Source organism: Notamacropus eugenii, chromosome 7 (assembly GCF_028372415.1).
Source record: "Notamacropus eugenii isolate mMacEug1 chromosome 7, mMacEug1.pri_v2, whole genome shotgun sequence".
NCBI classification, from domain to species: Eukaryota; Metazoa; Chordata; class Mammalia; order Diprotodontia; family Macropodidae; genus Notamacropus; species Notamacropus eugenii.
This window is the reverse complement of record NC_092878.1, coordinates 33,104,643-33,128,444: the sequence shown is the minus strand read 5'-3', so window position 1 is coordinate 33,128,444 and position 23,802 is coordinate 33,104,643. Positions and strand designations below refer to the sequence as shown.

Genomic DNA, 23,802 nt, shown 5'->3' with positions numbered 1-23,802 from the left:
ATCTAGTTAAATGGAAGCTAACTGCCAAACATTCTGCTGAACGCATACACACAGAAATCCTTCTAATATGATTATAAAGTATCATTTACTGTCAGGACAACTGCTTGGCCTTATTCTTCCCTTATTTTAAGACAATAGCACCTTTAGCACTGCCACATTTTTGCACACTTCAGTGACCAGCTACTATTCAGAGTTTGAATGGCCCTCAGCAAACGGTCCTTCTCATGATTCACTGTGGATTGAAATTAAAAAGAGGCAGGGGAGAAGATAGAGAAACTCCACAGTTAGGTTCCAGGGGCAGATATCTTATGCTCATTTTCAGCAAAAGATTTGCCCCAATTCTCCTGTCTATTGCTGATATTTGGGAAGTTAATGTTGGTTGCTCGCCTTAAGAGACAATATGACTTGTTGATAAACAATCAAAAATCTTCAAAAATCACCAGAAAACTGGTAGATTGCCTTTCACAGGCTTCAACAGGTCTAGCATCTGGTAGCTATATCAGTCACAATCTCTGTGAAAAGGCCCAGGAGAAGGATGATGTTAACAGAGTACCAAAGGAGAACCACTACTGGAATGATAAAACTTAATTATGATTAGAACCAGAAAGTCCTAATACTCTAAGGTCATTTTAACCTTACAGTAAGCATCATTCCTTTACCTAGGCTGAGCCAAATCTGTTCATATGATTGGCTTTGTTCTTTTTCAGGTTCATCTAGCAAATAACTTCCCTACTTACCTGACCTCCCCAACTGCTAATGTCTCCCCCCTCAATGATTAATTCCATATGTTCTGTATCCTGTAGGTACCCATTTGTGTACATGTTTATCTCCCCCATAAAAATGTGAACTTTTTTATGTTAGGGACTGCTTTTTAATTTTTTCTTTGTATTCCTCAGAACAGTAGTATGTACTTAGTAAATGCCTGCTGGCTGACTGATGGAATGACATTCTCAATTTCCTTGAGCACCTGCCACTCAGTAAGGCACCCTATCAAGCAACAAGATCAGAAGACAAAAATTAGGAACTCAGGGATTCAGAAGAGCCTCCCTCTGGCTTCTGGCTCTCAGACCAGTGTGGTCAACACAGAGTCATGGAAGCTGCACGTGAGAGTTGGGTAAGAGGTGGATACCAGAGGTGGATAAGCAGCCCTGAAAAGGGTTTGACAATCCCTCACCTCAGAGGTGTCTGTCCTCCCTGAACATCCTGTACACCCTGTGACAAGAGTATGATGTAGGTACATAAGAACTGTTGCTACTTTATACAGGAGCAAAAAGATACAGAGATATTAAATAATTGGACTAGTATGACCCACCTAGTTAATGGCTAAATGAGCACTTGAACTGAGGTCTCTTGACTTGCAGGCTCTCTACACTACTATACAATTAATTTTAGTGCCTTGGTTAATACACTGGCATCTCCCCTGTGCACTCCCTCCTTCTCACACTAGAGTCCCAAGGAACACTACAACTTAGGGGCAAGGATTAATTTTATAACGCTGGGGCCAAGCTTGTGATCTTTCAAATCTCTTCAGCCTACTCCAATAACTTTCTTCCTGAGCTATGGAACTCAAGGCATTTGTACCAATTTGATCTAAGAAGTAAGTTTGTCTGTGCATTTCCTAATGAACAAATCTCCCCCTAAAAGATCATGTAAACAAACCTGCATGTGGTTTTCCACCAATCCTAGGGTTACTACTGTTACCTCCCAAACAGAGAAGGATTATACCAACCCAAGTAGATGGAAGGGAGCTGGGGTTCCAGAGCAGTCAGCTCTCCAATACCCACATTACCTTGCTCTTATCTTGCACACAAATGCAGACAGTTTTGGCATACGCTGCCTTCTCATTTCCACCTATTTAAATTCTTTCCTCCTCCTTTCTCTTATAGAATCAGTACAGGTATCAACTTTCTTGATCCTCCCAGTTGAAAGTGATCTTGTCAAAATACTTCAAATAGTTACCTCCTTTGCACGTTTACTCTGCATTGTATTTATTCACCTCCAGGTTATCCCCTCCCGCTTAGGCTATAAATTCATTGAGCAAAGAGAGTATGTCATTTTTTAAATGAATACTCAACACCTAGCAGATAGTTTTACATGTAATATGAGCTTGATCGATGCCTGTCAAAATAATGAACACTGAATGAATATGCACTAAGTGAGGGATTTATGCAGATATGAAATAGTGTTCATTCCAAGCTGACTTGCTCTAACTAATAATAATAGCAGCTAACATTTATATAGCATTTTAAGGTCTGCCATGCACTTTATATATGCTATGTCATGGGATCCTCATTTCAAGCCAATGTAATAGAAACCATTATTATCCTCATTTAACAAGTCAGAAAACTGAGGCTGAGAGTAGTTTAGTGAGTTGCCCAGGGTCACATAGCTAGTAAGTATCTGAGGTAGGATTTGAATTCAGGTCTTCCTTACTCTAGTCCAGAGTATCACCCAGTATATCGAACAGCTACCTATCACAATTCTAACTAGCTCCCTCTCAATGTCAAATTGAATAGGTTCGGGGATACAAACTACACTATTACCCTTCTTTAATATTTCAAGATTTGTGACTTGCACAGGTGTTAATTCTAAGCAGGATCATTTCACAAAACAGTGAAGAACAATGAATAGGAATATGTAGAAAGTTTGAAACTGGAAGAAGAAAAAGAAACAGACAAAAAAATGGAACAGATCTGTCAACATTTCTATGGCCAATCATTTTCATCATTGCTGATCATGAAAACACAGAATTCAGCCCTTGCCATGCTCTATAAGAAAATAAAATTGACACTACAGAGATGAAAACAATACAAGTTTCACCAAAACAAAGTATGCACAAAAGAGGCTTATGTTGTTGGTAACACAATTTTGCAAGAACCTAGGGATCATTTTTGAAAATATCAGAAAGCACTGAAAATACCAAATGACCTAGGGAAGAGAGGAGGTATCACAAATGGTATTATTTTTATAGAGCAATTAAGACATCAGTAACTACTGACCCAAATGCTTGTTTTCTCATCTTTATAAAATCTTTGTGAGAATGATCTACATACTATGAAAAGTACGCTTGATGAAAATACGAGATGGGAACGGGCGCATTTTTTCGAAACACTCAATCTAGACTGACTATAGGAAACATAAGGAACCAAAATTTGTCTAAGGAACATAAGATCTCATTGATTGCCATTTGTTGATTATGAAAAAAACATGTGAAACTCTAGATCAAAATGCAACATCAAAGGCACTCTTCTAATAAGGTCCCATGAATTAAGATCGTAAAAGAGTCCTTGGTAGATGCAAAGAGATAAATTTGTCCAGGGATCCTTTGAATTGCAACACCTATCAGAGGATGAAACAAGGATTTGTATGACCACCATAGGTATCTACCATGGTCATCTTCATTGTTTTAAATGAAGATACTTCTGTTTTAGTGAAGACAGAGGTCTTCCTACTGCTGATGCTGATTTTTGCTGATATTTAGGAAAAAAAAACATTTATCTTTGTACTTTCTCAACTCTATCCCCCCTTCCTCTCCCACATCCCAACCCTCCCCCCCCCTCCCCCCACACACACATTATATACTGATTTTATGGAAAAATCCATTCTGAGTTCCAAACCACTTAGAAATGGATTTTGGGAACACAACCCATTGGTAAGCTGGAGTCCTCCTATATCCGTCTGCATTCATTGTTGGAGATTATCTGGGAAAACATGGGCTTCCTGCCTCAGCCCTATTGCCCAACTAGCCCTGAGCTGGGAGTGAAATCAGACTTGGGCACAGAGGATTTGAGCCTGAGTGAATTTGTGTCTGCATTCCAAAATGAACTAGGGAGTATCTATTGTCTTATATTATTCACATTAAACTTTCTCCTTGATTTGGATAATTGGGGTATATCCCCTTAGAAAGGAGTTCGTTGGCAACCAAGCAACTAAAATCATTTTTACTACTCTATTAGAATATTATGAATAATAATTTATTTACACAAAATGTTCCCATTTTGCCAGTTGTTTCTGCAGGACAGGGGTTTCCACACTTAATTATATCACAGATTTTCAGCTTGAAATATATGGACAGAACCAAGAAATGCTGGACAAGGGTCATGGTAAATGTATACAATACAAAACTCCAAAGATAAAGTGTTGGAAATTTTAAAGCACAAAAAAGAAAGAAAGAAAGAAAAAACTTAAACCCTTTTCACATTTTAAAAATGGCACACGTAAAAGTTTTAAGTACATGCAATACTTTATAGCAAATTTTTTGGGGGGAGGGGGGGCTGGAAATATTGCTGACATTGGAAATTTTCTCCCTGAACTCCTTTCTGAATCATTTGGAATACCAGGATTCTGGGAAATATGGTCTGGGAAACAATGTTCCAATACAAAAAGTTGTACATGATTATTCCAGTTTCCCCAAGGGATCACTGAGACCCAGAAAGATTGCCTCACTTAGCACAAGCCAAGGAGTAGTTAGGTTATAGGGCCTTCTATATCTACTTTCCCTAAATTATTCAAATCAAAACCCTTTTCCCAGAAGTATTTCTCATATATGCTAATGCTACTACAGAGGAATAAACATAATCCACTGATTTATTTGGGAATTACTGTTACTTGCCAATGAATTACTCCAAAAGGCAGAGCCAAGTAAGTGTCTTCAAGAGTCTAGATGTGAGAGAATTACCAAAGTAGACCAGCTCTGCTCACTTCACAATTTTGCCAGGATCAATCTTGTTCACATTGGTGTGTAACCAATAAGTATGGGCACTTAGTGATATGGCAAAAAGTGAAGGTTATCACTTCCATGTTAAAATCAATCATTCTTCTTAAAACACACAGGTCCCTGACTTTCTCATTCAAACAGTCATTTTATCTGGAAATTCAGAAGTACAATGGTGGTTAGACTTCAAGTATAAAATGAGCAACTCACATGAGCCTTTCCATGGTCTGACCAGAATCATGAGACTTTAGATGTCATCTTATCCAGTTTATCCAAAATTTTAATAATAACGCAAACAGAAAAAAAGGACATTTTCTAGGCTTTAGAAGCAGGATTTCATTATCTTATACAGTATAAAGCTGAAAAGTTACACAGACGAAAAATGTAAAAGTCACCACTGTTACGTACTTAAAATAATGCTAGGGAAACAGCTCCAGCTCATACATGCAAGCTGATACGCAACATAGAGGAAGAAAGGATGAAGGCATTTCGTTCTTGTATTCCTAGTGTAGCTCTAATGAAGCAGTTTGCTTCGGTCCAGAGTGGCCCTGGCACATCCTCTGAGCTCAGTGGCAGAGGAAAGGATGGAGAGCTAACTGGAGGGGCACATAGAGAATGGTGGGTCCAGGATGACCTAAAGGACCAAACAAATATCAGTTTCCATTTCAACTGTAAAACCTGTGATCCAGTCCTATTAGATCTTAGGGTTCACCACACCACAGATGACCTGGAAATAGGGTGATTTTTCTGGTCCTCTGAAAACAAAAATCAGCTGAGGCTTCCCAGGGACCCACAGGGCCTCCAAATGTACAGTGCCTGACAGGTTCACTTTGTGTGGCTTTCCTCTTACCTACAAATAAGATGCAGCTGCTGTCCTCTTGTGGTGAAATCGAGAATTGCAGCTCCCTCTTTGTGAGCTCCAAATGACTGTGTCATTTTCTCAATGATTTCTCATAATGCAAGGGAAACCAACTGGATTCACTATAAATTTGTGTTATCTAGCTTCAGCTGGACCCTCACTGGCAGCTAGTGGTACAGAGAATAGGGAGTTAAACATGGAATTCGGAAGACCTGAGTTCAAATCTTGTCTCAGACACCTACCTGTATGATCCTGGGCAAGTCACTTAACCTGTGTCTCAGTTTCCTCACCTTTAAAATTGGGATCATAATAGCACCTACCTACTGGTGTGTATTTGAATATGTATGTGTGCATACACATATATACACACCTACATACACATATATGCACACATATGTGTGTATATATACGGTATATATAATTGTGGCATAGTTATTATCATTATTAGGAGGTAACTAGACAGAAGAGTGTTGCTGTGTTGTTGTTAAGTCATTTTTCAGTCAGATCTGACTCTGCGTGATCCCCATTTGGGGTTTTGTTGGCAAAGATAATAGAGTGGTTTGCCATTTCCTTCTCCAGATCACTTATAGATGAGGAAACCAAGGCAAACAGGATCAAATGACTTACCCAGGGTCACACAGCCATATTTGAACTCAGGAAAATGAGTCTTCCTGATTAGCTCAGAGACTTTGGGTAAGTCACTTAATTTGTCTGCCTCTGCTTTGTCTTTAGTAAAATGCAAACAATTGCCTCCCAGGGTTTTTGTGAGGATAAAGTGAATGAAATATTTACCATTCTTTGTACATCTTAAAGTGTTATATAAATGCTGACTACTGTTATGATTTAATTCCTTCCTAACTGAATTCCCAACTCACAATTCCAGAGAAGCTATTCCAAACCTTTTCTTCTCTCAAGCCTCCCATACTTTGCCTGGAAAATTGAGGCCACTTTATTCCTCACAATGATCTCCTTCTCCTTCATGGTTATCCTTCATGCCTGGAATATAATACCTACTTATCTCTACATTACAAAATTCCTCTCTTCCTTCAAGACATCGCTGAAGACCTTTCACATGGTCTTTCCACATTCTAGCACCACCACCCCTCCCTCTCTACTTTATATTAAACTACTTTGTTTTCATTCTCTTTATTATTTTCAGTATGTATGTATATATGTGTCTATATGTGTGTGTGTATTTGTTGTCTCTCTCATTAGAGCATAAACTTTTTGAGAAGAGGGATTATTTCATTCATCGTGTTTGTATTGCCAGAGCTTAACGTAGTAGGTTGATTGTCTTTCATTCTTAAAGACAACCATGACATCATGACTTGCAAGTGAATTGTTAACTGGGGCAGGGCTGTACAAAATAACCAGCCTCTCTCTCCCCTCCAGAGACATCTGGGTGCAAGTGGCAAGATATAGATCAGGAAGACTAGGGATGGCCCCAATGCAATAGGAGACCTTGGCCTTTTTTAAGCTAAGGTCTTTCCCAGGTCTCTGACTCAAGCAACATCCATTCAGTGATTAAAGCTAGGTGAAAAATGAGGCAAAGAAAGGCCACTTTTACCTACCCAAAGCAAAAAAAATCAATTTGGGAGGGGAAGACTGTCAGGGTTTCTGGCCAAAACAGAGACCATTGCAATTTATACTCACTCAGAGCCATCAGAGCCCAAAGACCAAATGAGACTTGAGCTGGAACCTATGGTGGGACAGTTAATGAGAGCCAGAGTGATTTGGGTTTAAGGTATGGTCCTTAAAAAAGAAATCTAGCAGATATGACTACACATCTGTCATTTGAAGGCCAGGACCAAGTCTGGAGAGGTTCATAGGCTCAGAGAGCCCAGAAGTCATCTAATCCAAATCCTTAGTGTAACAGAAATGTTTTTTGATCTTGGCCATAGAGGTACATAAGAACTGTATGTTGCACATTTTCAGACTTTTTCAAGGTATTGATCTGTTACGTTGATTTTTTTTTTGGTTATTTTCTTTATTATATTCAAAAACCCCAGCATATTTCCTTCCTTTGTTCCTCTGGAAGGGAGAGGGGAAAGGATACTAGGGGAAACCATGGTGATGTGGTAGAAAAAGACCTCAATAAAAACTTTTTTTTAAGAAATAGCAAATTTAATGGACCATAAAGAAAGCATTTTTCATAACCTGGCCCTTTCCTGTCTTTCTAGTCTCCTTCTCTCCATCTGTCCTACAGTTCAAGGACAATGCCCATCTTGCTGAGGTTTTTTGGGTTTTTTTTAACAAAACACTCCACCTCCCAGCTCCATGCACCTTCCCTGGCTGTCCCCCATGACTCCTTCCCTTTCTCTGCCTCCCAGCATCCCCCACTTCCTTCAAGTCTCAACTTTCTGCAAGAAGCCTTTGCCCGGCTCCCTTGTTACCAGCGCCTTCCTTCTGAGATTACCTACAATTTATCATATTTATTTACTTGTAGACAGTTGTTTGTATATTGTTTCCTCCACTAGGTTATGTACTACTCAATAGCAGAGACTACTTTTTGCCTTTCTTTGTATCCCCAGCAGATAATAAGCACTTAATAAATCCTTATTGATTTTTTTTGTTTGACTTAATTTACCTCCCTTTGGTATATATGCCCTACAGTGAAACTAGGTGATGCAGTGGGTAGTGTTGGTCCTGGAGTCACGAAGACTCATCTCCCTGAGTTCAAATCTGGCCTCAGACACTAGCAGTGTGATCCTGGGCAAGTTACTTAATCCTGTTTCCTCATCTGTAAAATGAGCTGGAGAAGAAAATGGCAAACTCCTCCAATATCTTTCTCACAAAAATCCCAAATGGAGTCCCGAACAGTCAAACACAACTGAACATCAACAAGAAATGAGGAATATGAAGAATTCGGGGGGGGGGGAAACAATCCCATCCAACTGAATAACAACAATATACTTTTAAATGCATTAACTTGGGAAATAATATGGCGTGACATTGACCTCCCACCTGCTTGACATGGACATTGTGAGAATCAATGAATTAATAGCTACAAATGCCTTTGGATTTCATGGGATAAAACCTCTAAAGAAACATAAGGTATAGTACAGAAGGAAAGAGGGTTGGCCTGAAAAAAAGAAAATGGTGGTGGGTATTGAGGGAAAACCATTTGGAGATCAAAAACTGTCTGGAAGTGATTGACAAGGTATTAGAACATATGACTGAATGTTTCCTTTTACTCATTACTCCATGTGTCTTATGTTAAAGCAGTGCTTAGTGCCTGGCACACAGTAGGTACTTAATAAATGTTAGCTGACTGTGGCTGTACCAACAAAATGTAATTTTGAAGGTTGGCTTACAGCCAACTTTGACAGAGGTTCCTTACAAGACATTCAAGGAACAGAAATTCCTTAGTCTTTGACTGATGTGGAAATAGAGCTCTCCAGAGCTTGTGAATTGTGTGAGACAATTCACAAGGAAAAGGACCAATATGGTTTCTTCCAGACACCTGTACCCTGGAGGACTCCTTGCTGAGTGAATGGGAAAGCCGCCATATCTTCTCGTAGCTCCACTAGGTAAAGGCAACTAGCATACCTTGTTACTATGGTGATGACAGTCATAAAATGGCCAAGATCAAAGGGCATTTCTATGACACTAAGCTCATAATAAGACATTTTCTAAACTCTCTGTGAAATAGACTGACAGTTTTGTTTTTTAAACTGAGCAGAAAAATGACTTCTTCCTATCTTGAACTGCATGATTTTCTTTTTTGAGAGTAGTAGATTAAAATATTTTTTTGGTCCAGAACATTGCTTTCATGAATAGAGGAAGTTCCTAGTAAGGAAACTCCTTCTACCGGTACACACTGGCATATGTTCTCCAATTTGTAGTCTTATATACTGAGAGGAGACTGAGAGGTTGTTATTTACACAGTCACAGACCAGTGTATGTGTGACAAAATCAGGATTTAAACCTAGAACTTCCTGACTCTAAGACTAGCTTCTCACGATGCCATGGTTTGCCTCTCACCAAACACTGCTCAGAAGACCATAGAATTTGGGCTGGAAGGCACCAGAGGAGCCATGCAGTCCACTCCCTTCATTCCACTTTTCCTACCCCCAGTCATCTGTGAAAAATAGAATGAACTCAACTGTAACAATGTCGAATTAAATCAATTGTGTTTTTTGAGGAAGATGGGAGCAATGGAAGGAACCTTGGTATAGAGGAGTCAGAAAGAACTGGGTTTGTATGCTGCCTTTGACATGACCACACACAAGTCATTTAAGGATATGTAACTCTCTAAGCTTCCCTAACAGGACCATGGAAGGAACCTTGGGCATTCTCTCCCAATACCCTCATTTTACATTTGAAGAAATGGAGGTACAGAAGTTTAAATAATTTGTCAAAGGTTACACAAGACATTCTGCAAAAGCTTTCAAGCTCAGGTTCTATAACTTTCCATTGCCACATGTTGCTTCTCCCAGATTTCTTCCTGTTGATGAGAACTGTTGAGTTTCCACAAAATCACATAACTTTGATAAAGTGACCTAATAATGAAGGTGACTTTACTCTTCCTTTCAGACTGGAAAGAAAAATGTTGTCAGAAGAAAGAAAATTAAGTGGGGAAGAGAATTTTGAAGAATAAGTAACAAAAATGACAACATTCCAGCTGGACATATTAACTGACCCTGGCATATGGCACAGCACTGAAGCTATGTGTTTCAGGGATATTTTTAGATGAGTTTTGTAGGGACGCCAGGGTCAGTTCATTTGGATACTGTTATCCAAATGGTTCCAATTTCACTTTCCCCTGTAATTTGCATATTCTCATCTGACAATGCCATGATGAACATCATTAAACGTTTATCATAAAGCAATTACATATTATTTAAACTCTAAGCATAAGCGTATGAAAAATGGATTGACTGTGATGTGACAAGATCGCGTTGTGTAGTATAAGAAGTAGGGAAAGGCTGGATGCTCGAAGAGCTTAGAAAACTCGGCAGAGGAATTCAGCTTTGATATGGTACACTGTAGGTTGTTGATAATCTTGACATTATAATAATCCCACACATTTATGTAGGTCTTGGTGGTTACAAATGCTTTGAGTATCACTTCATTTGATCCTGTCACCAATTCTGTGAGGAGTAATTTGCTTCAAAGTGTTTTAGAGGATTCATCTGGCAACGGTACGTAAAATGGATTGGGGGCAGGGAGGAAGGAAGAAGCCAGGGGAAAAGACTAGAGGCAGGAAAGCCAATTAGGAGGCCATTACAGTAATAGGAATCGAAATAATGAGGCAGCCAGGTGATAGAGGATAGAGTCAGGAAGACCTGAATTCAAATGTGACCTCAGACATTTACCAGCTGCGTAACCCTGGCCAAATCACTTAACCTCTGTCTGCCTCAGTTTCCTCAACTGTGAAATGGGAATAATAATAGACCTATTTCTCCAGGATTGTTAGTAGGATCAAATGAAATAATATTTGCAAAGCACACAGTGCCTGGCACACAGTAAGGGCTTAATAAAAAAGTTGTTTTCTTCCTTCCTTCCTTCCTTCCTTCCTTGGACATGGGTGTTGGTATTGGGAATGAAGAGGAAGGGACAAATCTATTCTCAAAGGAAAAAATGGACAAAACATAGTGAATGATTGGATGTGAGAAATGAAAGAGAAAAAGCTCCCAAAATTACTCAAAAGTTTCAAGCTTCAAAGACTGCAAGAACAGTGATGCTTTGGATAAGGAGAAAAGGGAACCGATTTAATGCAGTGAAGGAAGATGATGAATTTAGGTTTAGACAAGTTGAGCAGACAATGACAGGCAACAGAAAGAACGCTAGAATCAACCACAGAAGAGGTAGGTTCTAGTCCCGACTCAGTTATTTATTAGGTGTGTAACCTTAGACAAGTCTCTGCGTCTCAATTTCCTCAACTGTACAATATGGGCATGAGATCACTGGCCTCAAACTTCAATTACATGTTTAGGTTTAAAACGCTCATCTTTTTACTTTAGTACTATTTAAATGCTTATTTCTTTTCCCCCAAATTTAAAAGAGTAGAATACTTTTTATGCATAGGACTACCTAAATATTATTTATATAAATATAAATATATAATATTTATCAGATCTGTGCAATCTGAACTGTGACTTGTTTCCGAGACTATAGGATTCTGAAGGTCTCCCCCCAACTCTGACATTCACCTGGAAGAGTTGCACGATTCTCATTCATGGGGGTACCCTCTCCAATGGTACAGATTACAATGAATACACACCTCGTCATGCTGTGATTACTGCCCATGTCCTCCCAGCACATCTCCTCCACAGGGGTCTGCCCAACATCATCGGAGACCTTCCCTTGCCAGGACAATGAGGTAATAAGGTAGTATATAATAAATTCATAATGATGAAGGTTCAGACAAAAGTAGAATCAATACTTAATGGAACCAGGGCTGAGAAAAAGAGATGCACGAATTTGTGTCATTGACATAATAGGAAACCAAGCTCTATAACTTGTTGTTCTATAGGACTGTATAGGCATACAGCAGGTCAGCTTAGTACAAGGCCAGCCAACCTGTCCTGAGGTAGACCTGATGGTGAAGGTCTTAATGGATGGCCACCACAAAATGGGTGTTTTCAGCCACAGGAGTTCATGACAAGTGTCTATTAGGACATGGAGAAGTTGCAATTTACATTAGTGGAGTGAAGAAATCGTGAGCCTTTTGAAATAAGTAGTATCCCTCAGCAAAGGTGGGTCAATCAATCAACTAGCATTTATCAAGTGCTTCCCAGGGTATTAAAGCTGATAATGCAAAGGACAAAAGAGTCATTGCCCTCAAAGAACTTAGATTTTAATGAAGAGAACAGAGTTCTGAGTTCTGTGTATGTGAAATACAGGCTGTATAACTACATTAGTTGGGAAGCTAATTGGCACAGTGAACAGAGGACTCATCTTCTGAGTTCAAATCCAGCCTCAGACATTTACTACCAGTGTGACCCTGGATAAGTCACTTAACTCTGTTTGCCTCGGTTTCCTCTTCTTTAAAATGAGCTGGAGAAGGAAAATGGCAAACCACACTCCAGCATCTGTGCCAAGAAAACCCCAGATGGTTTCATGGACACCACCTTTACCTAACTACAAGTTTTTACTCAATTCAGAATGGAATATTTTTCCATGGGAACATTTTTTGCATTTGATAGCACTAGACAGTGGTATGATGAAGTGAACTGAGAGTTGCATTTGGAGTCAGGAAGTAAACAAGCAGTTATTAAGTTCCTGACCTATGCCAGGTACTGTGTTAACAGTGAATGATACAAAGGAAAGTGAAAACAAAACAAAAAGACAATCTAGGTGTAAGTCTTGCCTCTGAAACCTAAGAGTTGCGTGACTCTGGGTAAAGTCACAAACTCTTCAGACAACTCTCTGAGACTATAAGTTGTGACAAACAGATGCCAATCTGCATTGGTAGCCCCCAACACCACTGAAATTACAAGTCAGCCCCCAAAAAATGGTAGTTCATGAAAAAGGAAGATTAACATCTAAAGAAATTCCCTTTACAGCTTTGTGTTGGGAACATAATCATGAGATTCTTGGTTCTTTAATCAATTACAATTAAAATAGGTTCACATTTTTATAGTGCTGTATCATTGACAAAGGGCTTTACCAAGCAACAGAAGCTTGGCCTGGCAACTAATATTGGCCACACTGTAAGCCCCATGAAAGCAGAGACTACAGTATTTCCAGTCATCTTGACTTTTATTTTGCCTCTGGACTGGAGGAGAGAGTGAAGCTGATGACTTTGCCAAGCTCTGCCTCACTTCAATCCAATTTACATGCAAGTCAAGACACCACACTTGTCATGTCATTCATTGGTCCTTTTCGAGAAAGAAGGATGAACGATACCTTTACAAAAACTAACTCATGGGATTTTAACAGTAATCTTTTCAAGTAACTTGTACAAATATGACCAATCTCATTTTACAGATCAAGAAACTGAGACTCAGAGAATTTATGTAACATTGTTGGCAACTGGAAGAGTCAAGATTCAAACCCAGAATTTCTGACACTGAAGTGAGTACAATATTGATTGACAGAATAAGGACAGAGTTAGGAAACAGCATGCTCTTTACTACGTCCAAAAGTCAAGATATCACTCTGTCTTGGTCAAACAACAACAATTATTACAAGACATAAAACTGGAGAAAGGGTAGGAGAAGAGTAAACTGGTAAAAAATGTCAGATTGTTAGTTTATTTTCCTGTTTAGAAAAGCTGGTTAAAAAGAAAATTGAATAAACTCTCATTTTTAATTTCCAGGTGAGCTACTAACTCTCCATCAGTACACATATAATTAGGATCCAAGATATTAATGGAAACTCTGAAAGTCACATGAACCTTTTCTCCATGACAACGGCGGGGGTGACTAACCAGGCATTTCCTGCTTTTACAAAGATACAGATATTTACTGAAGTATAATGCAGTCAAAGGAGCCTAATGGAAATGGGTAAGTATACCTAAATCAACACCAGTACCAAGTTACTGATATAAGTGCATGCATTTAGTCAATCCCAAACATAGCCTTCTGGATTACTGGGTGAGAAGAACTGAAAGGAAACATTTATTAAGCATTTCCTTTGTTCCAGCAACTGTGCTAAGCACTTTACAAATATTCTCTCTTTTAATCTACACAACAAGCCAGTGCAGCAAGTGCCGTTATTATCCCCATTTTACAGTTAAGACATTATGATAGGGAGCAAATCCCTCCTTTATATGTGGGTATACAAAGCCTAGAAAAGGGAAATAGTGGGAAAGGACCAAAGAGGATGTAATAGGGTTTTTTTTAAGTCAATTAATAAAAGACAAAGCAAAACCAAGAAGGGATAAAACATAGTACCTTCAATGCTCTGTGGACCCACAAGATTCATAGCCTGATGAGCCGCATATTCTACATGGGGCCTAGCAATGCCCAGCTGTTCCATCACTCCATGGAGCAACCTCTAAATATCTGCTTCTGAAACTCGGTCTGGAGTCCGAGGACTATGAGCAGATGATAGAGTCCATAAAACACCATGTTGTACAAGACAGCGCTCAGCATCATGGAGTCTATTGTCCCCTGCAAAAAAAGGAGAAACCAACTATCAATCGGTCACAAGGAGAAAGGGGGCTGTGTGGTTTTCAAAAAAAGGGAATGGTAGGCAATTGAAACTTTGGGTTACTAAGCTTGACAGCAAATTCTGGTAAAATTCAAGGTTTGTGAGTGTTTAGAAAGGGAAGAGGTGATCACTGCGATCCTGCATGGGTGTAATAAGAACAAGGGAAGTCAAATGAACCTTATTTCTTTTTGTTGTCAAGGATTTGAACATAGTATATCTTGATTAACAAAGCCTTTTATAATACTCTTTTGGGCAAGATGGCAAAATGTGGACTGGCTAACGGCATAGTTAGGTGAATTCAGAACTGGCTGACTAACCAGACCCAAAGTGTGGTGATGAATGGATTGATTGATGTCAGACTGAAGGGAAAAGGGCTATGATGGAATGAAGCTAGATCCTAATCTAGCTCTAATCTATTCAAAATTTTCCCAGTGATTTAGTGGAATAAAGATATAGGTGACATGCATTTAAATTTTCAGATGATACATAGCTAGGAGCAGCAGCTAATACACTAAATAACAGACCAGTGATCCAAATGAGTATGGATCAACTGAAGCTAACAAGGTGAAAATATAATCATGAGAGGGATATGGTACAGGTCTGTGCTTTCATTGGGATAGGGAGCTCCTAGATAAGGAAGTCCCTCTAACGATGCAAGTCAATACTCTCCAATATATAGTTTCAGAGTTGCCCAGAACATTGATTTAAATGACTTTCCAGGGGTCACTCAGCCAATATGGGCCAGAGGCTGGACTTGAGCTCAGGTTCTTCCAGTGTTAAAGTCAGATTTTCATTGTAGTGCCTCTCTATAATATAATCATAGATTAATTAAAAAAAAAAAACCTTTGTATATGTGGAAAAATATATTAAAGATAAAAGTCCTCTATTTGGGCTTAAAAACACAGCTATCAAGTATAGGGCAGGAGACATGTGGATATATAGCAATTAAAGTGAAAAAAATCTGGAGGATCTGATGGATCAAAAACTCCATACAAGTCAATAAGTATGATGTGGCAATGCAACAGCAAAATCAAATGCAATTTTGGTCTTTATTAATATTCAAAGGCAAGGCGGTGGTAGGTGGCCCTGCCCTTCTCTGGCTGATTCAGACAACATATGGAGCATTGCATCCAGTTCTAAGCACTGAGCCCCTAAGAAGGGGTTGATCAAGGAAGTGAGGAGACTTGAAACCATGCCTTCTAAAGATTAAAGGAACTGGAATGTAAAGCCTAGAGAAGATTGAGGAGACAAAGGAATGGTTGCCTTAAACTTCTGAAAGTTTCCAAAGGGCCACAATTTGGAGCCTTCATTTTACAGATGAGGAAACTGAGGCCCAGAGAAGCAAAATTACTTGCCCCAAGAGATGCATAGCATAGGTGGGAATTTGAACTCAGGTCCTCTGACTCTCCATCCAGGACTCTTTCTACTGCACCACACTGAGTTGGTCCTGGACAACAGAACATGGAACCACGAACAAAAATTACAAGGAAGCAGATTTCACTTTAATAGAAAGAAGAACTTCCTAACAATTGACTTGTTTTGCCAGCGGGGCCCTGGGGCGGGGGCTGGGTGACGCAGCAGGGCCCTGGGCAGAGCATCAGGCGTCCAGGTCCCACGATGCCACAGAGCAATGAAAGGCCAGCAAAGATCTCTGCTCAGCAAAAGCAGCCACTTGCCAGCCTTCTCAGAGAAGTGGAGGGCCGGGTTTGAGGGCCTTAAAAAGTTCTGCCTTTTACGCGCCAGGCAGGAGACCCGGAGGACCTGGCACAGGCTGTACCAATCCCTCCAGCGTGGGAGGAAGGTTCTTCGGCTCCAGAGGAAGTGGGGCCAGAAAACGGGCCTGGCTGCTCCCCATAGCTACCCAATCCCTGGCACTGTAAGCCCCCACATCCGGGGGCACCTCGTTGAAAGCCTGGCAGCATCTGTTGAGAATGCTGCCCAGGAATGCCAGTCAGAGGAAGAGCCCCGCACGGCAGCAGCTGGCTTGCCAGTGGGCAGTGTGTTAGGTCAGGCCAATGGCTGCAGGCAGAGGACTGACCACCAGGATCCTGGCAGGCTCAGGACAGCCAGCAGGGAGGGCCAGGTGGAGAGCAGCCCCACCTTAGTCACCTTGAGGAACCATAAGGGAAATGGTTGTTACTGCAGCTGCTACCAAGGGCTGGGCCCAAACATAATGGAGCCGGAGCAGCCGTCCCTAACTCCGGGAAGGCCCCAGCTTAGCCAGCATAGTGGGGAAAAGGATATCACTGCTTCGGGTGTATAAGGAACTGTCCATGATTCCGTTTGGGTACCGGATCCTGAGGTCCCCCCAGTTTAAATCGAGGAGAACGTGTAAGCTTCGGACAGGCCAGCAGTGGAGCTGGGTGCAGAAGTTCGCCAGGGGCCATAGGGAGAAGCGCCAGGAAGGCTGCCAGAGGGTACTTGTAGCTCATTCCCTCACTCAGGTCCCAATAGCCCCGCTCCCCTCCCTCAGGTTCCTTTCCCAGATATGGACTGCAGCGCCTTAGGGCCCACAGCAAAGGGAAAGAACTCAAGAACACCCAGTAGCCCGGGGCCCAGAGCCATGTGTCGGAGAGGCCCTCCCTAGTCAGCAGAATGGCAATGTCACCCATGGTTGGGATCCATCCCACTTCACCAGACTGAGCAGTGAGATAGTCTCACCCGAACACACCAATCCAACCTATTTTTCTACTACTCCAATATTCCTTCTCCAGTTAAAGCAATTTAATCTCCTTCCTGTTCCAAGAACACAGCATGATCTTCCCTGCCTCAGTTTCTTCTCTCTTATTGTTCCTCTCACTTGAAATGTCTTCATTTCTCCTTTCTGCCTAGTATTAACTCTCCTTAAAGCCCCACCTATTCCAAGAAAGCTTTTCCTATCTTTTCTAGCCTCTTCCTTCTCTTAACCATACAGTAGCAAACAACCAGATTGTTTGCTACTGTTTCATATAACCTTTGATTTTCAACTGGAACACAAGCTCCTTGAGAGCAAAATACTGTGAACATACACTTTGTGTTTCACGGTGCCTCACCCAATACAAAAACCCACAGTAGATGGTCAAATTATTCATTTTTCAACTGTGTAGTGCAACAAATAAACCAAAATGCTACTTCATATTTTCATACGTGCCTTAAATGTCTAAGGAACGCCAATTTTAAGCCTACAAGTGACACCAAGTTGGTTGTGGCTAGCAAACATCTGCTAGCAACCTGTGGGAAAGAATGAGATGCTGAAATAGCCTTAAGCTGGAGAGGTGATTAAAAAGAAACAGGATATAGTTCAATAGAGTACAAGGAAGAAAAACAAGCTATATAATTCAAAGGTAAAGAATGACCAACTGGCACAAGGGCAACAACAAAAAAAATTGAGGCAGCATGAAAATTTACCAGGTGATATAAATTATTACCTAAGCACAACAATGGGAGTTATATAAGGGAATGAATACAACATATAAGAACTTTAGGATGTTCTGCCAAACCTGTACTTATCAGACTCTCAAAAAAATATGGTCCATTTTGGGCTTCACAAACTAGATGTGGAACACTGGAACTGGTGGTTCCAGAGAAAAGTAGCAAAAATAAAGATTCAGGGAAATGGAAACCTTGCGGAAAAATTCAACTTGGAGGGGAAAACCCTAAAAACCCTAAAAAATCCTAAAAAACAGAAAAGGATTATATATTGATAAAGGTGAATTAATACTATTTTTACATAGATGAAACAAAAGAAAATAAGTTGCTAAATTCTGCAAAAAATGCCTTTGAAAACATTTAGGGTAATTTATAAAAAAAAAAAAAAAAGATCACTGAGGTGAGTAGGTTAAGTGTGGTACTTCAAGGAGGCAGAGGGTGAACTTCTGGCGATCCCTAATGGCTACTTCATTCTAAAACATCCCAAAGTCTCCTGAGAGTGCCTCACTCATTCATTGTCAGCTCTCTAACCTAAAGTGTCTCCCTCTTTTCCCTAAATGAACCTGTATTCTTACCAGTCCTTTGATGAGGTCTGAGCTTCTCTTTTAGGTTAAGTTGTTCCTGGGGCCTTAGTTCTGGGCAACTTGCCCATTCTTTCTTGGCCACAGCCTTGGGCTGGGACTCCCCTGCTTCCTGCTGAACACTTGGTAACTGCAGAGGTGATCTTAGAGGTGTCACCTTCTCTGCTCGAACTTCCTGCCCTTTCACAGGGACAGCGACCTAGACGGAATACCCGTTAGTTCTCAATGAAAAGCTAGATTAGGGTGGGTTTCCAAGGATAAATACTTGACATCAAAGGAGATCATCCCACAGGGGCAGAACCACACATCCCACTCCCCAGGCAGCAAAGAGCTTGAGAAAGGGGAGATCAAGATGCTACATTTGGTAAAGAAGTTCAAAACAATGCCCTCCTTTTATTCCCGGTACAAGAAACTGCTGAGACATTTTGGCATAGTAGATGGAGGATCAGCCAAACGGTCACCCACTGGTTTCCGTGGCAGAAATAATACCCATCGTACAGAGAGCCAAAGGGCCCTGTTGTACCCCCACTTCTCCTGTCGTGTGGTCCCTCACCCTGCTTTCGGAATCCCCCGCTCCTCCCCGGGCACTCCGGCCTCTTGGGTTCTCTCTCCAAATCTTCTACCAGGGTCACGGCTTCCTCTCCGCTCTCTGGACGATGCTCCTGTACCCAGGGCTGACTCTCCCCAGGCAGGACGGCCAGGAATTGCTCCAGCACCAGGGTCTCCAGGATTTGCTCCTTGGTCCGAACCTCTGGCCGTAACCACCTACAGCACAGCTCCCAGAGCTGGCTGAAAGCTTCCCGGGGCCCAGCCACCTCCTGGTAGTGGAATCTCCGGAACCGCTGTCGGAAGGTCTCCGAGTTCCCCACATCGCCTCTCAGAGCGGACTTGGCCATCGTTCACAGAGGAGGCAGTCTGACATCAGACGGAGGTGTGGCAGCCGGGGCTTCCCCCGGCCTCCTCTCGGTCTTTGGGGACCTGCGGGAGGAGCTTCTCCCTGGGCACAGAGGAATGGGAGGGTCACAGGGGGCGCCCATTCATCCAAGGCCGTCCCAGGGCCAGCCTGAAGGAACCAGCTGGACTGGGAGCAGAAGCCAGGGTTAGGGACGGGAGCGGGGCTGCCCCAAAGCTGCCTCTGCGGCCTGAAGCAGCGAACCGCGTGTACTGACCGCACCTCCACAGCACCGGGGGGTCTGGATCCTAACGGCTGCCAGGCGGCGGGAGGGGCCAGCGGCCCAGCACCCAGCACCCAGCAGGGGGCCCTCACGGCCCGCCCCCCGCCCGATCCGAGCCCTTCCCAGAGCCCTCCGCGCCTGCCCCGCCCCCTCCGCTCCACTTTCACCACCTCCCCAGGCAACAATGGATGCAGGAACGTGTGGTCTTTGTTTTCCTCTAGTTTGGGGAACCTCGGGGTCCCGGCCCGTAACGGGCACGACAGGGGAGGGCCGGGTGGGCCCTGGGGGTCACCGTGAGCTGGGGGTGACAGCCGACGGGGGAGCGCTTCTACACGGGGGACAAGACCCTGCGGAGAGGACCTGGGGTGTCCCGGAGCCTGGCGGAGGGAGGGAGATCGGGGTTCGGGAAAGGACAGGGCGCCCGGGCTTCGGTCTCTTTGTCTCGGCTCCCTCTGGCCGGGTCACTCTTGGCGTCGTCCCGTCCTTTCCAGACGGTCACTGACTGGGCTGAGGGGAGCCCCAGGCACCCCTGTCCCGGCCTGCCTCCTCCATCTGTCCGCTCCTCTCCACCCCCGCCCCCTCCCACCGCTCCCCCCGAACCGAGTCCGGTCCCCGCCTCCCGGAGGGCCTCACCCGCTCCCGCTCCGGCCCCGGCCCGGCTCTCCAGCCTCCCAGACCAGCTCCCAAACCGGAAGTCCGCGCGGGAGACACCGAGGACCTTAGGGCGCGTGCGCCAAGGCCGCTGCCTGGACTACGTCTCCCAGAGAGCTCGGTGGACTAGAAGCGAACGTGGTCGCTCCGACCAAGCTACGTGAACGCTTCCGGGATTCCATTGGCAGGGAAAAGGAAGCCCTCGCGCTGGCCGGTGCCTTTTTCTCTTCCTCGAAGGAACTGTCTTTCCCGGCTAGTTGATTCGGCCGGAACTACACTTCCCAGCGGGCCTTGCGCACAGCGGCTGGAGCAGCGCTCCTCCCCCGACGGCCGGGGGAGCTCGCGCCGGCGGACGCTGCCTCAGCGGCCCGCTGCCCGCCGTGGGGATGATCCACGAGCTGCTCTTGGCTTTGAGCGGGTACCCGGGTGCCATCTTCACCTGGAACAAGCGGAGCGGCCTCCAGGTACGGCCCACCCTGAAGGGAGCGCTAATTGGAACTCCACCTGACGGGGAAAGCAAGGGGCGGAGTTAAGAGTGCCAGTGTTTAGGGCCGGGGCGGGACCTGGGGGGGGCGGGGTAAGGCGGTCAGAGGGGCGGGACCCTGGGAGTAGGGAGCGTGGACGGACTGCGGGGCCTGCGGTGGAGGAGCGGGGGGCGGGGCTTGGCCTGGGAGCCGCTAATGAGGGGGCGGAGCCTGGAAAAGGGCGGGAGGGGGTCGGCTCCCGGGGCTCTGGCGCGGGCTGGGGTAGAGGGGCGGGGCCACGACCGGGGTCTGCGCGAGAGGGCTGAAGAGAATGAATGGCCGAGGGAGAATTGTGTCACTTCACCCTGCCTGCCTCAGTTTCCTCATCTGTAAAATAAGCTAGAGAAGGAAACGGCAAGCAGCTGCAGCGTCTGCCTAGGAACCCCAAGACGGTCCAAGGTGATTGCGGACCCTGCGCTGTGTTTTACGGTAACCAGCCCGGTCTGTAAGAATTAAGAAATGAAGCAGGCGGGTCAGACTTCTCCGAGGTCCGAGGTCCGCCCCCGCCTTGGCCGCCTCACAGCAGGGGTCCCCTGCCAGGCTCAGGCTGCCCTTTGACCCGAGCCCCCCTCCAGAGGCTCTGACCGTGCAGCCCCTCCTACGAGCCTCTTCTCCCTTGGACCCCCTGCTGGGAGAAGCTGCCCGCGCTGCGCCCTCTTCGTTCCTGACCCTCTGCAGTCTGTCTCTTGACCCCATCATTCAACGAAACTAGACTCTTCAGGTTACTAATGGTCTCTTTATTGGCAAGTCCTCGCTTCAGTATTTGACGTTTTACGCCCCCCCCAGCCCCCAGCTCCCGGACACTCCTCTCTCAGTTTGTAATACTTAATTTCCCCCCACCCGACTTTTGCCTACGTATGTGACCACTCCTCAGCTCCCCGGATGTAGGTGTGCCTGTGCCCTCTCCTTTCTCAGGGACCTCGTTATCTTCCCCACGCGGATGGCATCCTGCCTGGATATGCAGCCTTAGTCTCTTTCCCTGCATAGACACCTCACACCCTGCCCGTTAGGTATTTTAAACCAGGTGTTTTATAAGAAATTCAAACTCCACGTGTCCAAAAAGCCCTCCTCTCCATCCCTGAATCTCCTTTTCCTCCTGCTGACTTCCCGGTTCCTGTCCAAAGCTCCGTCTCCCCCAGCCCAGATCCAGCCTTCCCTGTCCTTCTGCCTCTGCCTCTCACACCCAAGCCGCCTCCTGAATGCATCCTCCCCGGGGTTCCCTTCTAAAACATGGACCTGACCATTTCCCTCCCCTGCCCAAGGAGCATTCCTAGCTCTGGCTGGGCTCTAGGCTCAGACTTCTCCACCGGGCATGGAGTATACCCTCACAGTCTAACTCCAGAGTGATCGATTAGACATGAGTACCCTTGACGCACTCCCTTGCAGCCAAACTGAGCCCATGCAATTCCCTTTCCCCTCCTTGTGCTTGTCACAGGCTGTGCCCTCTTCCTGGAGGCCCTTAGGTGCCATCTCCTCCATGAGGCGCCGGCCCGCAGCTGCTAGTTCTCCCCTTGAAAAATTGTATTGTGTACGTTCTGTATTGACTTGCTTGCAAATATGTCGTATCTCCGCAGTGGAGTACTTAGATCCTTGAGGAAAAGGACGATTTTTCTTTGCCTAGCACAATGCCAAGCCTATAATGAGAACTTAATAAATACTTGCTGATTGATTATCTGCTCCTACTTGCATGCTAATGAATGCTGCTAGAGGAAGTCCCAGCACTGCTAATTAGGTCTTCCACAAATGGATATTACTTAATCTTGACTTGGCCTTCACTTCTGCTTGCCAGTTCTCTTCCCTGATTGACCTTCTGTTGTACTTGTCTCCCACCCCTTCCCTGCTCTCTCTAGACAGCAGGTCTCAACTCACACTTCACTCACAGTTCAGGACTGTTCATCATGAGCTTCCTCTTCTCCTCTGTGGAATGTTAAGGGAATTTGAAGATCTTCTTTGACCATTAATAGACACATAGAGCCCTGGCTACAGGGAGTTTCTAATTAAGTGCTGGGGCACCTTCAAGCTCCTGAGCACTCAGCCAATCAGATGCCAAGTCTTTGTTATATATTCTGGGAGTAGGCATTTGCTTTGGGGGTCCACTCATAAGAAGGATCTTTGGATTTCTTTGATTTCCTGGTGGAGATTCTGAGTAGCCATATGTTCGGAGCCCACACATCTCCGCCCCACACCCCGACTGCTCCGATGGCTGTGCTCCCTCAATCCAGTGATGTACATAAAGTGTACAGCAATATTGCTTTACCCAGACTGTTGGAGTTCTGTATGTCTTTGTGCTAATTTCTCTGCTTGCATTTTCTCCAAGTTCAGGGTGCTGACTTTTCCCCTGAACTAGTGAATGTAATTAAAGTAGGATTGTTAACCCCTTTTTGAGCAGTCTTTCCTTTAAAAGCAGATCAAAGAACCTGTGCTAGCAGGCCATCCTGGGTGTGCTAGGGTGCTTGCTAATATACTCTGTTATGTACTTCAAATCATCTCGGTGTTATCCTCTCCTTTGCATTAGTCAAGGAAGAAGACATGGCCCTTCTCTTCACTAATGCCAAATCCTCTACGTCAGAGATTCCTTGAACTTGGTTTTTTTTTTTTAACAGTTTGATAACATTTTCAATATAATTAGTTCTTTTGGCAATCTCATGCTTTTTATTTTTGCATATTTACAAACTTTTCTGAAAAAGGGGTCTTTGGCCTTCACCAGACATGATCTGCCAAAGGAGTCCATGACACAGTAAAAATGAAGAAGCCCTATTCTACTAAAACCTTTGATCACCTCCTCTCC

General features: G+C 43.9%; 1 protein-coding gene and 2 pseudogenes across 1 annotated transcript in view; 2 read left to right on the top strand and 1 right to left on the bottom strand.

Annotated features, from left to right (window-relative positions):
- The window catches only part of LOC140513809 (uncharacterized), a 66,442-nt pseudogene extending 45,885 nt beyond the window's left edge, over positions 1-20,557 (bottom strand).
- LOC140513804 (sentrin-specific protease 5-like) lies at positions 16,122-17,790 on the top strand (annotated as a pseudogene).
- Positions 20,558-20,733: 176 nt separating the features above from the next.
- LOC140513829 (gamma-tubulin complex component 4-like) overlaps positions 20,734-23,802 on the top strand; it is a 28,732-nt gene continuing 25,663 nt past the window's right edge. Inside the window, exon 1 of the mRNA XM_072623836.1 lies at positions 20,734-20,954. Within this exon, the coding sequence (XP_072479937.1) occupies positions 20,877-20,954 (78 nt within the window). The 5' untranslated portion in view covers positions 20,734-20,876. The remainder of the gene's footprint in view (positions 20,955-23,802) is intronic.